Source organism: Limulus polyphemus, unplaced genomic scaffold (genome assembly GCF_000517525.1).
Source record: "Limulus polyphemus unplaced genomic scaffold, Limulus_polyphemus-2.1.2 Scaffold2241, whole genome shotgun sequence".
In the NCBI taxonomy this organism is placed as follows: Eukaryota; Metazoa; Arthropoda; class Merostomata; order Xiphosura; family Limulidae; genus Limulus; species Limulus polyphemus.
The window spans coordinates 74,275-91,342 of record NW_013667851.1 but is presented as its reverse complement, the minus strand read 5'-3'; the positions used below and the strand labels follow the sequence as shown (position 1 = coordinate 91,342).

The following is a 17,068-nucleotide window of genomic DNA, read 5'->3' as shown; positions in this document are numbered from 1 at the left end:
TATAACGCGCTCACAGCTGAAAGTGCAGGAAAAACACTAATCAGCAGCACCCGTCGCCACAAGGGCTTTTACTGCCACTTTTATAACGCGCTCACAGCTGAAAGTGCAGGAAAAACACTAATCAGCAGCACCCGTCGCCACAAGGGCTTTTACTGCCACTTTTATAACGCCCCTGCGGCTGAAAATATGGAGCCTATTCAACAGCATCGCGACACGAACACTAGGCCCTTTAACCTGCAGCGCGACATGCTAACTTGTAGGCCACACCCGATTTGAAGAAACGAGCTGAAAATTGGTTCTATTTTAAAATTAGTTCAGCATGAACTTTCTTATTCCCATACAAATCGCTGTCCATTATGTCGTAAATTACATTAGAAGTTCAGTTACTCAACTCGGCAGTCTGTAAGGAAACGTCTAAATATTTATGTGAACGCGGCAGCTGGAGAAAGCTTTTGATCATAGCACTGACTGGCTGGCGTTTTGGGTTTTAATCCCCGGAAACCGTGTACAAAATGCTTTCTAGAGTCGCTGAGAAAATTAAAATTTTATTACGGCTTGTTGGAGTTTCGACATTAGAAGTTACACCATGTTATAAGTTTTAAATCTAATAAGTTACAATGTTTTTTAGGCCTAAAAAGTGCTAGTGTTCATTTAGGGAGTTAATGGATAACAACCACTCGATTTTTTTATTGTAATTAACGAATGTTTCGCTCACCTCTAAGCTGGAAAGACCAGAGTTTTCTTACGACATCTTGCCTTAGACATTGTACAACTTTTACAAATCAAATTTTCAGTAAGGAATTTTTTGTTTGTTTACATTAGAAGTACTTTGTTATCGTGCGACATCAGAGTTTGAAACCTGTTTTTATCACCTAGAGGATTTAATTTAACTTCCAGTCTCACGAGAAATATAACAGACCTTTGGAACAGATATCTGTCGTTAACTCGGGATACACATTTGTGAAATAAATCCTGTCAGAAAATATATGTTGTTAACTCGGGATTCACATTTGTGAAATAAATCCTGTCAGAAAATATCTGTTGTTAACTCGGGATTCACATTTGTGAAATAACTCCTGTCAGAAAATATATGTTGTTAACTCGGGATTCACATTTGTGAAATAAATCCTGTCAGAAAATATATGTTGTTAACTCGGGATTCACATTTGTCAAACTGACCGACTTCACATAAAATTAGGGTAGTGAATATGGCAGATAAACTATGAAGATTTATCGAAAAAAAGTTTGAAAATTTATTTCGGAAGCTTTAGAGATTACACAAAATAAATTTGTGAATTTTTAGATGGAGAAAAGCATTTCTAATTTTAACATGAAAATCTCTTTACAGTCAGAGCAGTGATTACTTTGACTCCATATATTAAAACATTAATTTTTAACAAAAAATACTTTATTAGAAATTCTGTTTTTTTTCTGTACAAATGACATAATGTTTACTGAAAGCTTGCCAAATTTCGTGAAGATACATAAATCGTATCGTATCGAACGATGTATCGATACAATCGTATCACGGCTTCACGATACGATACTCGTATCTTATCGCTGTATCGCCACTTTCTTAGAAAATTGTCTGTCAGCGATATTACATCTCGAACCCCAGACCCTTTGATCACAAGCTCGACACATTGACCACTATGGGTTACGGCCAGTCCCCATACTAACTGTGTCTGTTTTTGTTTTGTTTGTTTGAAGTTAAACACAAAGCAACACAATGGGTTATCTATGCTCTGTCCACCACGGGTATCGAAACCCGGAATTACTGAAGCATCCTAAAAGAAAAAAAAAGAAAGAAAGATAACTATCTTTATTATAACCACATACAATCCAGGAACTGTTATAAAATTCTAGCTATTGGCTCGCTTCCATGCGTCTTAGCGGTAAGCTTGAGAGCTTATAAGATTAAGATTCGGAGTTCGATCCATGTTGTGAGCACAGCGTTGATAGTCCGCTGTATATTTTTGCGGTTAAACAAACTTGGAACTCTAGATTTTATCATTATTTCTAAAACTGCTGTTGCAGAAATACGGAAAATCAACTGCCTCCCCAACCCCCCTGGTGGCTCGGCGGTAAATGTGAGGGAAAATAACGCTATAAATTGAGTTTCAATACCTACGGTAGGCAGAGCACAAATAGCTCATTGTGTAGCTTTGCGCTTAACAACAAAGAATTAAAACTTTTGAATTAATTTTTATTTTACGTCTTCCTATTATTACGTGTTTTAGATGGCGTACAATTTCGTATGGCAAACATCTATTGAGTAATTAATATTTCTTTTACTCCCTTTAGTTTTTAATATTCTGAACGGAACAAGTCTACTTAATGAACCTGCTTAGTAAGTAGGTAGTAAGCCGGTATAATAACCTGATTGGTTCTTTTCTGAGCTTTGCAAAGCTCATCAAACGGTAATTGAATTACAGAGGTCAGTGATACACGTTATTGAATAATACTGAGTATCTACACATTCCAGTAATTAAAGTATCGTGTTCAGAGTTTTCTAAGTCAAGTTATGGATTTTAGAAAATTCGGAATGAATGAGAAATTGTCTTTAAAATACAGATCGTATTGTATCACAGTTTTAAAAATTCATTGTGTACAATCTAATCTATTTTCAATTCTGGTGATAGCAAGTTAGGTGCAAAAACGAATTCCTGAGAAATATAAAACAGATTTATTAATTAACAAATGAAACTCTAATGGTATTAGCTGGAAAAATTAACACAAAAAGTAAAACACGCAATTAATACATTTGATTCACTATCGTTACAGTGCAGACCAGCTGGCCCCCTAGTGGCACAGCGGTATGTATGCGGACCATAGATATCACATCGTGTAGCTTTGTGCTTAACTACCAACAAACAAAAGCAGACCAGATATATCCATGATCGGCTTCAATTTTGTAAAAAACAGGGAAAGTTGAGAAACGTTTATTAATAAATATATCAAACAAGCGTTTCTAATTCAATCCGAAACGTTGGTGAATTGTATATTAATTTGTTAACTAATAAATAAAATTGCGTTGGAGATCATTATACACTGACCAAATCACTGAAAAAAAAATTGCCTTTTTTTTCTCAAAGTTTCTGTTTAGTTGACTAAGCCTATATAACTAGATCTTTCAAAGTTTCTGTTTAGTTTATTAAACTTATTGAACTAGACCAGAACCGCCCGAAATCGGAATTTGAGACGACGAAATTATCTTTGATCAATGTTTTATTTGACTTGGAGGAGAGTTCTGACAAGATTCTGAAAAAAAATAAGCTGAATCAAATAGCCTAAAAAAGTAACCAACCAATTAACGAAATAGTCCTGTACAACAGACAAACTAGAAGAAATTTGTTACAAATAAACATTTGTTAGTACTTTTAAAAATTATTATTATTACAGTTACGAAGATTATTTTGAATCATTGATTTAGCTTGTGGATTTAGGGATAGTATTATATAAAGTTGGCTGAATTTCGTGATATATTTTGGGGTTATGGATTTAATGAAATTAACTATAAGGTTTGGTTTGTTTTGAATTTCGCGCACAGCTACACGAGAGCTATCTGCACTTGCCGTCCCTAATTTAGCAGTGAAAGACTAGAGAGAAGGAAGATAGTTATCACCACACACCGCCAACTTTTGGGCTACTCTTTTACCAACGAATAGTTGGATTGATCGTCACATTATAACGCCCCCAAGGCTGAAAGAGCGAGCATGTTTGGTGGGACGGGGGATTCGAACCCGCGACACGCAGTTTACAAGTCGAGCGCACTAACCACCTGGCCATGCCGGGCATAACTATAAGAAGAGATACAATATGCCACAATAAGATCACTGCAAACGATGGGTACAGAGTTATCTCTAATATATTGGGAACCGAGAACGGATCTTGCTATGAAAACAAACTTTCCGAATAAAGAAGAAAACACTTTGAATTTAAAATCTAGATCCTTTTAAATGATGAATAATTTATCTAAAGGGAGTCAGTACGAATGGTTAATTTATATTTGTTGAAACTAATAGAGATCTTATCGTAATGACAGCTCAGAGAACATTGATTAATCTAAAATAAACATTCTAAATATCGGTCTAAAATATCACACTAAGTTCAAGTATTCAAGTTTCAGTATTCAAGCAGACAGCTAGTGTTTCTTTATTCTCTATGTCAAGTATTTTATATTAATTATTTATTACTATTTTTATTGACAATATTGGTTATACTATTTAGTATATCGAATCTCATTACTTTTTATTTTGTTTATTATTCATTATTATTGAGGTTCTTTTGAATAGTTAACTTAAAATATGTATTTAGGACTAGCCTAGGTCTCCTAAGCTGGCTTATTTTTATGAGATATTATTGGGATTACTGCCGAAAATATCGTTAACAGCGAGGATACCCAACTGAGGAAGCAATGCATTCTAAACTTTATAAGTAGAAACGTAAGACACTTATACTTAAAGTCATACATCTTACAGTGTGCGTAAATATGGATTAAAATGTTTAAGTTATTATTTCAAAGCGATGATGTTTCACTTTTTGTGTGTCACAGTTCACTACTCCCCTCAAAAACAATATACGAAAATTCTCTACCACAACTACAATCGTTTGTAACGTCATAAACTAATGTCTTTTATTCAGCAAATAATAACACCAGTCCTTGTTATAATATTAACATATTTACAATTGAATGAAAGCTATGCTGAATAATTTATTGTAACCTCATCCCCCACTTTTCAATCTGTCTCAGTGAAAATGCATCAAAATTAGGAAAATTACTCTCAGGAAAAGTAGGAGAGTGTATAAAATTTAATCCAGAAACCAAAAACTTCCAGGGCTCTAAGGCGACCCCTGGACCCAGGCTGTAATGGATGCTCTTGTTGCACATACTCCCTTGCTTTTCTCAGTCAAATAAACCTAGGGGCCCCCCACTTTTAATTTGTCTCATACACCTCTGATTATAATTACGGTAATATACTGGACGTATAACCAGTGGATATACTTGTGTTATTACAGAAGCAAGATGTAACACCACAGACGCAGGACACACACGCAGTGAGATTCAGTGGCATTAGGCCTAATGTAGTTTATTTACCTCGAACATAAATTACTGAGGTTATGGGAAAAAGCCCAAACAGAAATAAGTATGATGATGATCCTAAACCTTAAACCTTTCCGGTGTTTTGAACAAACTGGGCAATGCGCAGATGGAAATGAGATTGTACAGATGACCTTGCCACCTGTGGCAACTGCATGTGTGAAACTAATGTCCGAGGTTGTACGGATGACCTTGCCACTTGTGTCAGCTGGGCTGTGTGGAACTAATGTCCGAGGTTGTACGGATGACCTTGTCACTTGTGTCAGCTGGGCTGTGTGGAACTAATGTCCGAGGTTGTACGGATGACCTTGCCACTTGTGTCAGCTGGGCTGTGTGGAATAATGTCCGAGGTTGTACGGATGACCTTGCCATTTGTGTCAACTGGGCTGTGTTGAACTAATGTCCGAGGTTGTACGGATGACCTTGCCACTTGTGTCAGCTGGGCTGTGTGGAACTAATATCCGAGGTTATACAGATGACCTTGCCACTTGTGTCAACTGGGCTGTGTGGAATTAATGTCCGAAGTTGTACGGATGACCTTGCCATTTGTGTCAACTGGGCTGCGTATAACTAATGTCCGAGGTTGTATGGATGACCTTGCCACTTGTGTCAACTGGGCTGTATGTAAGTAATGTAACATGTATATGTTTCAAAGTAAATCAGTCCTTCAAAGGAGAACAATACTGCAGGATATTTACTTACATTAATTTAATATGTAGTCTAGTATTTGGTTACAAAAGTGTTGGCTGTTAGACATGTTAAATTCTGATGGGAAAAACGAAGCACTTGTACACCGACTCCTGTATCCATTGCTATTTCTGATTCTCTTTACACTTCAAGAAATACGAGAAACATTTACTTACAAACATCGCGGAGTCTTACAAGAGACATGTATGTTGGTGATGCGTCGGTTTGATGTATTAATAGACTAATGACACCTCAAAGCATATGATACACAATGAGATAGTGTAACAATATTAGCACTCATTGTTTGTTTGTTTGTTTCTGAATTTCGCGCAAAGCTACACGAGAGCTATCTTCGCTAGCCGTCCCTAATTTAGCAGTGTAAGACTAGAGGGAAGGCAGCTAGTCGTCACCTCCCACTTGGGCTACTCTTTTACCAACGAATAGTGGGATTGACCGTCACATTATAACGCCCCCACGGCTGAAAGGGCGAGCATGTTTGATGGGACGGGGGATTCGAAACTGCGACCCTCAGATTGCGAGTCGAGCGCCCTAACCACCTGGCCACTATGCTGCCCACTGGAAAGATCACTACTGTATTTTATGTTCAATGAAAATCCTATTTCAGCAAATACTTATCTTACTGTTTTATCAATTTATTACTATAAATTACTGTTTTATATAATTATGGTATAACATTTGTACTTATATGGCTTTGAATCTAAAAATTAAACGCGGCAACCGGTCGAATCTTATTTGTGGTATATCTAGGCCTTTTTAACATGGAAGCCGACTTGAAATGAAAAATTTCATCAAAACCTTTTTTAGGGGTATTTTATAGTCACCTATCTGTAAGCTATTGTACTAATTATAAAACCTGTATAAACCAAAGATATGCAAACAACAGTTATGTTGTCTCTGAAATCTGTTAAATCACCAATAGAGCAGGATGAACAGCAAAAAGCTTCACTCTGGATTCTGTTGTGCTAAGTGTAAAGTTTCTATGGACAACAGTTATGTTGTCTCTGAAATCCAATATATTTCTACTAGTGTCCCATGAACAACGATAATCTTCACTCTGGATTCTATTGTGCTAAGTGTAAAGTTTCTATGAACAACAGATATGTTGTCTCTGAAATCCAATATATTTCCAGTAGAGTCGAATGAACAACGAGAATCTTCACTCTGGATTCTGTAGTACTATTAACAGAGCATTGAGAAAGATTAACAATTTTTTTTTCTGGATCCTGATAATCTACCAGTAGATTCAGCTGAATTTTGATAGAGCTTCAATAGGAACAAATGTTTTCTCCCCTCGATTTTGTGATATTTTTATTCAATCCTGGATCCACAGTATATATATCCCCCCTGTGTTCAGTTATATTACTAGCAGTCCTGGACAAGCAACTGTTATATCTTCTCTGGATACTATTGTGTTACCTGTAGAATCTGGATGAAAAAGAAATATTTTTCCCTCTGAATTATGTTTTACTGGCTTTAGAACCTGAATGAATAAGTGATACTTTTACTCTTGCTTTTCATGTACCTCATAACACATATTTTCTGACAGGATTTATTTCACTAGCCTCAGAACCACCATAAAAAATACAAAATAAATCAAAATTATATTTTTTTTTCTGTCTAGAATTACTTCAAATCGTAACAGGAAACTACATTTGCTTACACTAAGTAACTTTAAGCTCTTAGTATTATACGTCTGTTTCTAATTACATTTTATTGTCAAAACTGTCCTACTTTGTAACAAACTGTTGGCAAAACGTCTGCATCTAGATGGGTATCGTATCAACTTAGTCGTATCGTATCAGCCCTATTACTTGTGCACACGAAACACTAAGAGTTATTGTAGGATCACGTAGGTATTTTGTACATATATAAACACAAATATTTGATTGGCTAATGGTTGATTTGGCTGAAATTTAGTTTGAAAAGTTCACGTAGGTATTTTGTACATATAAAACACAAACATTTGATTGGCTAATAGTTGATTTGGCTAAAATTTAGTTTGAAAAGTTCACGTAGGTATTTTGTACATATAAAACACAAACATTTGATTGGCTAATAGTTGATTTGGCTAAAATTTAGTTTGAAAAGTTCACCTAGGTATATTGTATACATATATATAAAGCACAAACATTTGATTGGCTAATAGCTGATTTGGCTAAAATTTAGTTTGAAAAGTTCACCTAGGTATATTGTATACATATATATATATATATAAAGCACAAACATTTGATTGGCTAATAGTTGATTGGGCTAAAATTTAGTTTGAAAAGTTCACCTAGGTATATTGTATACATATATATAAAGCACAAACATTTGATTGGCTAATAGCTGATTTGGCGTAAATTTAGTTTGAAAAGTTCACGTATGTATTTCGTGTTGACAAGTATTTAAAATTCCATGTAAATATAATGTATACAATTTCTTATTAATACAATAGGCACATTATATGTATTAGTAATTATACTATTGTGATGTAAACTTTCGTACTATTCACGTGGCGCGAAATACGTCTATACGTTTAAGATAAAGTTAATAGATGTATACTGTGATAAATTTGTTTTCCAGAAATTTTAATTTATAAATGTAATTTGAAGATAATACGCTTTGACATAAATAATTCAAAATTCGATTGTAAACACACTATTTAATTTTACATATTAAAATATTCCTCGATCGTGTTAAGACTACATATAACTTTCAATTTTTTTTTCTGTATCGTTCAGGCCTGGCATAGCCAGGTGGATAGGGCGCTAGACTCGCAATCTGAAGGTCGCGAATCCCCGTCCCACCAAACATGCTCGTCCTTTCAGCCATGGGAGCGTTATAATGTAACGATCAATCTCACTATTCGTTGGTAAAAGAGTTGGCGGTGGGTGGTGATGACTGTGTCTTCCCTCTAGTCTTTCACTTCTAAATTATGGACGGCTAGCGCAGATAACCCTCGTGTAGTTTTGCGCGAAATTCAAACCAAACCAGTCTCTCAAATCGTCTCTAATTTTTAACTGACACAATAGAGGGAAGGCAGGTAGCAAACAATATTCACTGCCAACTCGACCAATAGATGGAAGGCAGGTAGCAAACAATATTCACTGCCAACTCGACCAATAGATGGAAGGCAGGTAGCAAACAATATTCACTGCCAACTCTTGGACTTCTCTAATCGAAGAGTAGGATTTGACCGTCACTCTTATAATGCATCTGTTTGCTTCGATTTTGCATAATGGTATGCGAACCATGGGCCCTCAGATTCACAGTTCAGCACGTTAACGTTTAGATGTCACACCCGTCCCGTTATGTTAATACAATGGACATATTGTACTATAAAACTTGCAACTTAACAGTCACCTGTGTTTTGTAGTTGAAAACTGGATGCAGACATTCATCCTCCTTCAGATCCTTATGGATTTAAGGATGAGATCCATTTTTGGAGTTTTATACATAAATAATACTTTTCACATGTAGAGTTTCTAAAACATCACCACAGTTCTGTTTAAGAACTGTATAATTATTAACACAAGTGTTTGTTCTGTGGTTAAATTAAGTAAGGTATTTATATCGGAGCTGTTTGAGCTTAACGATGTTTTTGAAACTGTATACCACTATGTTGTACAAGGCTTATGTTAGAGATATACGACTGTTTCCGTTGAAGTTTAATGTGTTATGATTTAAATAGTTGATATAGCGAAAGTGTTAAATTTGGTTATTTTTAGAAGAGATATTTTACCGCAAGTTTGTTTACGTAATTGTTTAGGAATCATACTTTGTGTAGTTTATTAGTTATGTATACCAGTATTATGTACAAAGCTTACATGCTCTGCTTCCGTTTCTAATGGTGTATAATAAGTGTTTCGTAACACCGATTCTTCATTTAAAAATTAGCTATATGTCCTTAGTTCATAACATTTATAATTTATATCATTAGGCTTACACGTAAACTTTTAAGAAAATAAGTCGTACAGAATACACTAATGATAGATACCTAACGATGAGGTTATGTATGTAATATAAGCTGGAGATATTTTAACTTGAAATTAAGAACAAAAATTAAGTCTAGTTAGCCCTGTATAGAAGCCCGAAAATATTTAAAAACAGAGGAGTTAAAAACCCAGAGGGAATCATCAATAGCCATGGTACTGGAAATTCTTTTAGGCGGGATTAAAGTAAATTAATCTATGAGACCTTTTTGTTTTACCTTTTAATTAGCTATATTTTTGTGCGTGTATACCCGATTCAGTTTTATTCTCATCAGGATATCTACCACCCTACCTTTAAATTGAAATTCATTTAGGCAGGATTAGAGTAAATTAATCTGAAACCTTGGGCGTGGTCAGATATATCAATCGAAAGAGTTTGACCTCCTGAGTCCAAACCTGATCTCAAACCGATAAAGAGATGACGGAGCTATGAGCTAAAAGTGTGTACTTGAAAAACCCAGAGCCATTCTATGAGCCGTTATGCCGCGGCTAAAAATTGTTTACGTTTACCGAAGGAGGACGATTTTCCAACACAACCATTTATTGAGCGAACAGTTTAAGTGCCTACTGATTCACTGTAACGTTTTTACATGTTCTCACAAAACATGTAAGGAATAATAATAATATATACAATCAATAACAATTCGTCAACTAATTTTGCCTGCACAACGAAATATATTTTTAAAAAGTTTGCCAGTATTACGCACGTAACAAAACTGGACAAACCAAGGTTTGCTTCTTCTCTAAAGAAAGAATTTTGTGTTGTTTTTAGTTTCCTTCTATCGAAAACACGAGTATTTAACTTATTCTATAGCACTTTGTTTTATGAAAACAAAATTTACTGCATTATAGTGCTACTGAGTGGAAGGAAACTCGATAGTGATTTCGATCCTTTTATGAATGAAATACTTTTTTTATTGGATTTATTGTCATAATTTACGTCACTGTGATTAAATATACGTTTTCCCGCTACTATCATAAAATGTAAGCAATCACATGTAAATCCTGACCGCTATACCAAAAATAATGATATAAAACATTGAAGTGTTTCTGTATATCTGGTTGTGTTGTACTTCAATAATTCATTTTACTTTTTTTTTTTGTCAGAACCACACAGTCAGCAGGATAAAGAGAGGTAATCACCGTGAATCTTAAGATAAAATCGTCATTCCACGTAACAGGAGGAAAGCAAGGTTTCGGTGTGTGTTGAAAGTAAATGTTACTTAAAAAACAGTAATATTTAAAGAATTAATTTTCCAGTACTTCAGAGTATCAGACAACGAGCGTATGACGTGAGTTAAGCGGAGGCGCGACGTTTTCACTCCAGCAACCCGATCACTTCTATAGGCAGGATCGTCGTCCAGATACGAGGAACGGCATGTCCACCTTAAAGTAGATAGTTCTTATTCCTGAGGGCAACATCTTTCGGTATCTAAACAACACATGACGTTAACATTGAGCTAAGGCGTAGTTCCTATCGGTATAAATATCTGTACAACAATCGTAAAGTTTTGAAGAGTTCGTCTGTGGATTGGTTATTAGACAACTTAGTTTTGCTGTGTTGTTGCTTTTTCAGGCTGATACTGCAATGCGATATACGTGTAAGAACGTGAGCAGCGACACACGCGGTGTGCGTAATGGTAGAAACTGTTCTCCGGGAATTGTGATGAAGTACCAGTTTTGACATAGGTAGAGGACGGTTATAAAGGTATATTTAGTTGGTTTTTTTAATTAGTTCTGTGTTTCGAAGTACACCAGTCATAATGAATCAAAAGACATCGGGAAGTAAAGTACCCAGCAAAATAGCTAAACCAACTTCCAGACCAGCAGTAGCTCCCCCACACAATTCTCAATCTCTTACTGCAGCAGCCAATGAAATAAGAACAGGTAAGTCATACATATTTCTCATAAAGCTCTTCTTAAAGTGTTGTATGTCACCTCTGTTGATAAATACTTATCACCAAGTAAACCTTTTTGCCTGTCTTTATTTTTTCCGTGTTTTCGTTACTGTTTATTTTTAAAATCGTGACGTATCATTGTTTCATCACTAGTTTTAGAATTACTAAATTCTACCAAAAGATGGCGCCATCGTACTTTTCTGTTAATACGGACCATTCGTTTCTGGATACGATTTATTTTTATTATTAAAATAGAAAAAAGTTTGGAATAATGTGTGGTGTAAGTAAAAGTAAAGTTACAATTCATATTAATTCTTCACGTTTCCTAATAAAACTGTATGCCAAAAGATGTATTCTGCTGTTAAATATTACTGTAGATTGATAAAATTTAACGCTATAAATATTTAATCATTTCTATATGTAGATTAGAAGAAAATAATTAGCATCTGTATTTAAGTAACCAGTATCGGGTTTATGGCTTTTTTTTTAGATATTAGATCTAGATCAGAATATGTTATCTGAGTGAGAAGCTTTGTAAACATTATTTATCAACTTTTATTCAGATTATGTGAGAAATTCCATTCTTCCCTGGGAAGAAAATTGTAGTAATTGTAAATAGTAGTAATTGTTTTAGCTTTAGCTGAACCTTTCAGTAAATATAGAAACTATGTTTCGGCACTTGATATCGAGGGAAGGTACTTTGAGTAAACTATCTTAATAGTGAAAGCACAGGCTTCCACCACATTCACACACAGTGTTAATCTTGTAATTTCTTGAATTTTATATAGTGTTGTTTGTTTTTTTATGCTGTATAGAAGCTACATATTTATAGGATAAAATTTAGTTTAGCATATGACTATAAAATCCATTTATTGGAAATATTCTCAAAGGTATGTAACCACGTTATATTTCCCATGAATTATATTAGTTTAAATTTGTATTGTATTAATACAACCACAAATACTGTCATTTTATAGAAAAAAGGAAAATTTTAATCATGTAAAATAGACATAGATTTTTTTTCGTGACTAAATACGTCATATATTAATTTAGCTTGTATTTGAACCCATCTTTCAGTGGTCTTCATAATATGGAACATCTAGCTGATGAAAAATTCTTAAGTGTTTCAAATCCTGTGGGCTTAAATACAACTTAATTGATATGTGAATTAGTAGTCTGAAAATATCTTTTTTTATTATTATCAGATTAGACGTAAGTTTGAAATGACATGTTTACACTGTAAATTAAAACTACTTTTGCCACGTTCCTTTTATTTTACTATGCAATACGATGACAAAACCTTGTCGAAACGTTGTACATTTGCTGTTATGTTAAACTTATATTAAAGTTTTTCTTCATTACCCATTCAAGCCGTCTCCAGCCATTATAAGCTGTTTTCGTTTAGTTTACCTGTTGTAGATTAGAGGAAAGGCAGCTAGTTAACACCACTCACCGCCAACTCTACAGCTACCCTTTACCAACGAATAGGATGACTGACAGTCACATTCATACGCCCCCACGGTTGAAAGAGCGATCATGTTTGGTGACTGATTTCGCTCCCGTGGCCCGCAGCTTGTGAGTCAAGCGCCTTAACCATTAGGCTAATTTTAGCAGAAGAAAAATTGTAAAGTGCCTATCAGCCACAATGTTAGAAATAAGCATTAAAACGTAAAAGTACTTTAATAAACTAATTATTAAAACGACAAAATTTAGTTTTAAGTCAGATAACTTAGTGTTTTTTATTTATATAAAAAGCAGTTGAATCTAGAAGTAAACGCTATTTCTGCTTGAATGAGCCATATATCTGCATTTCACTGCAACATTACTTTTAATCTGTAAAGCAAGTGCATCAGTTAAACCACTTGATATCTATATTGAAAGGTTCTCATTCCTTTTGACTAAACCCATTCAAGCCGTCTCCAGCCATTATTCGTCTCAAAGTGGGTTCTTCGTCATCGAATTTGAAAACAGCTTATGAAACTAAATAAATTTGTGATACAGAAATGTTTCAATCATGAGATGACTTCTAAACTTAATCTTAACATAGAGAATATAAACACATGAAATTTAAACAGAATATTGTCAGTTTAAGAGGAGTGTGCCCGTTGTTTTCATTTAGGATTTTGTGATTCTTCAAAAAACTCGATTTTTTTATTCAAATGTTAAATAGTAAAAAGTTCAGTGTAATTAACTATGTGACATATTACATAATTCTATATTTTTTTTTTAAGATTATTGCATATTTACTTCTAGAGCGCAGAAGATAGCCCTCGTGTAGCTTTGCGCGAAATTCAAGCCAAACCAATTTAGTTCTAGTAGTGTTCTTGATGAACAACCTTCTAGCGGATTGATATGTAATTCTGTTTCTAATTTTTAAAACTTACAGTCTACATACGTTGTGAAGATGACCCAATGTTGAATACATTGCTAGTTTTTGTGCTGTTGACGTACAAGATAAGTGTGCGAGTTTTAGCTTGTGCGATATAATATTGAAAACCTGTGTGTAATACAGGACTCGCGAGAACCTTGATAAGAATCATGTGTCAGGAAGAAAAAACTACAGTTGGTTCATAGTACGATAAATGATAGACACATTTTCTAATAGATCACGAGGTGGTTACTTCAGAAATCTCTTCAGCAGTGCATAGAGTATCAAATGATCTAACAATTAATTGAAATCTTTAAAGCAAGACATAGAACAATGAAAATATCAGCGTAACCTCTCCGAATGAATATTAATTAGCTACTGAACTATACCAGTCGTTTTTTTTATGTTCAAAATTAATTAAATGTACAAAATATTCTACTGAACTAACAGATGCCCAAATCACATATTTCTACCTTTATTTTTAAATAACTATCTGAAAAGTAATCCACAAAGCCCATAAAAAGTGCGAAACATATTTTTACTAGATTTTGCTTGAGTTTTAGTGTACTTAAACATGGCGCATTTTAGAGTTGTAAATTTGGTGAAACATCATAGTAAAATAATTTCAATAATTTTCTTTCTATTGGTCCAACGCTAGAATTCGGGGTTCGATTCCCCGTGGTGGACAGGACGCGGATAGCTCTGTGTGTAGTTTGCTCTAAAAACGAACAGATTTTACTAACTCATATCATAAAGATGTGCTCAGATTTGGAATTTATACTTTTCAAGGCGGGAATATTCCTTGTACTTAACGACATTGGAAAATAAAGGAATATGGATAAACTTGGAGCACCAGGACCCACCAGAAAGAAAGCCACAAGTTGTACCACAAGCAGAGTAAAGAGTCTTATAACAGGTAAGAATCCAAGAACACAAATGTCAGCTACAAAAGTTGTTCATGTGCCTCAGGCAACAGCACACAACATAATCAAGAAGTATCTTCACCACCACCACCAACAATAAAAAGCATCAGAAGTTGCTTTCAGGACAGGAAGACCAACTGTAAAGAACTGTATGATCGGTACTCAGCTGTGGTACGTGGTGACACTCGACGAAGATGTGTATCATAATAACTGTAACGAGTCTCGAAACATTTTCTACCAGTCAATAGGTGAAAACAGCTTCGCGAACCTTTTTTTTCTCCAAGAGCATCCATTTAAACTAATTCAGGGACAAGTTGTGGATCAGAAGAGTCCACACAAAAGCCAAGATGGACTCTATTCACTATCAGACCAATGCTCTGGACCCTTTCTACCTATTGCCCGACGTGGCCAGGTGGTTAGGGCGCTTGATTCGCAATCTGAGGGTCGTGGAGGCGTTATATAGGTACGGTCAATTCCACTATTCGTTGGTAAAAGAGTAGCCCAAGAGTTGGCGGTGGGTGGTGATGACTAGCTGCCTTCCCTCTAGTCTTACACTGCTAAATTAGGGACGGCTAGCGCAGATAGCCCTCAAAACAAAACAAATCCTTTCTACCTCATAGAAATACTAGCTAAAAGCAAAAAGAGGCCAAAAGGGTGCGGGTTAACATTAAGCATCTGGTGATTGTAAAGAGCATTCTCACCTGATCCTACTACACTGGTTTATTGTTTTATAAACAAATGTTACTTTACATGTTTCAAATATAAATATAACTAACAAGGGTATGTATTAAAAACAGTTGTACACACACGAACAGAAACTTTTCCGTTATATAACTTGTAGAATAAACATGAACGTTCTCTGCAAGCTGAATATAATTTTTAGGACTTGATTACGATTTTTCATCTTCTTTATTTCTTGAATTTCCGCACATTTTAGTCGCTACATTAATGACTATCATACATATATATATCTCGTTTAATTTGTTTAATCTCGTTGTTAACTGATTGGGATTTCGTATTACAGCTTGTGTCTAGACTGATAACTTGTTATCTTGTCTCGTGGGAGTAAAATATGAAACTCGATGGCCAACTCGTTCTTTACTGAGAGTTATATAATATATATCACTGTGCAATTATACAAACATCTAATCAACAACTTTTTTTAACAGTTTCTCTCACTGAAACACGTATAAGGCAAGCAGTCGACGCCAGAGGTTCTTCTGTCGAGAACCTTAAGCAGGAAAACGTCTACTACGACATAATTTATGCATTTCATACTCCTTCCCGGCGACTCGGCTGAATATTAAGGTTTTTATGACACTAAATTTTTGGGTTAGATCCCTGCTATGGACACAATGCGTATAGGCCATGGCGAATCTTAGTGGCTAACAAAATAAAGCATCGCACACTTGACGCTTTTTTGACGGTTGGTTGCAGTATCATCAGTGCTAATGTGTAAAATTGCCTTTGATATATAATGATATTTGCTTTCAAAGGAATAGTACTGATCTTCGTATTTAAAGTTGTTTTACTGATGCTTATAGTTGGAAGATATTTAACACGAGGCTGCATCTCCTCCGATTTTAGTATGTACATTGAGAAAAGTGTATCATGGATATGTTGGTGATATTTTTTGTTTGTATTAAATTGGCTGTTGATATACGGGATGTATAATGTGATTAGTGTTTTCAAGAAATGCAACACAAAATTTGTAAAATAACACTTATAGGTTTTTCTATTTGACTTACCAACAACGTTATACAAAAAAAAAGTCGTGGTGAATGTTGTATCCCAGCAGTCATACAATTCAAAGTCCAGAAACGTAGAATAAAACTACTTACACACAACTCAATGTGCCGAAACGAAGAATAAAACTACTTACACACAACTCAATATGCCGAAACGAAGAATAAAACTACGTACACACAACTCAATGTGTCGAAACGTAGAATAAAACTACTTACACACAACTCAATGTGCCGAAACGAAGAATAAAACTACGTACACACAACTCAATGTGCCGAAACGAAGAATAAAACTACTTACACACAACTCAATGTGCCGAAACGAAGAATAAAACTACGTACACACAACTC

General features: G+C 34.9%; 1 protein-coding gene across 3 annotated transcripts in view; it reads left to right on the top strand.

Moving 5' to 3' along the window:
* The window catches only part of LOC106466379 (CAP-Gly domain-containing linker protein 1-like), a 104,456-nt gene that overhangs the window by 14,324 nt on the left and 73,064 nt on the right, over positions 1 to 17,068 (top strand). For all 3 annotated transcript variants that reach the window (XM_022394372.1, XM_022394371.1, XM_013926659.2), the window contains exon 2: positions 10,891 to 11,670. In XM_022394372.1, the coding sequence (XP_022250080.1) occupies positions 11,547 to 11,670 (124 nt within the window). In that variant the 5' untranslated portion in view covers positions 10,891 to 11,546. The remainder of the gene's footprint in view (positions 1 to 10,890; positions 11,671 to 17,068) is intronic.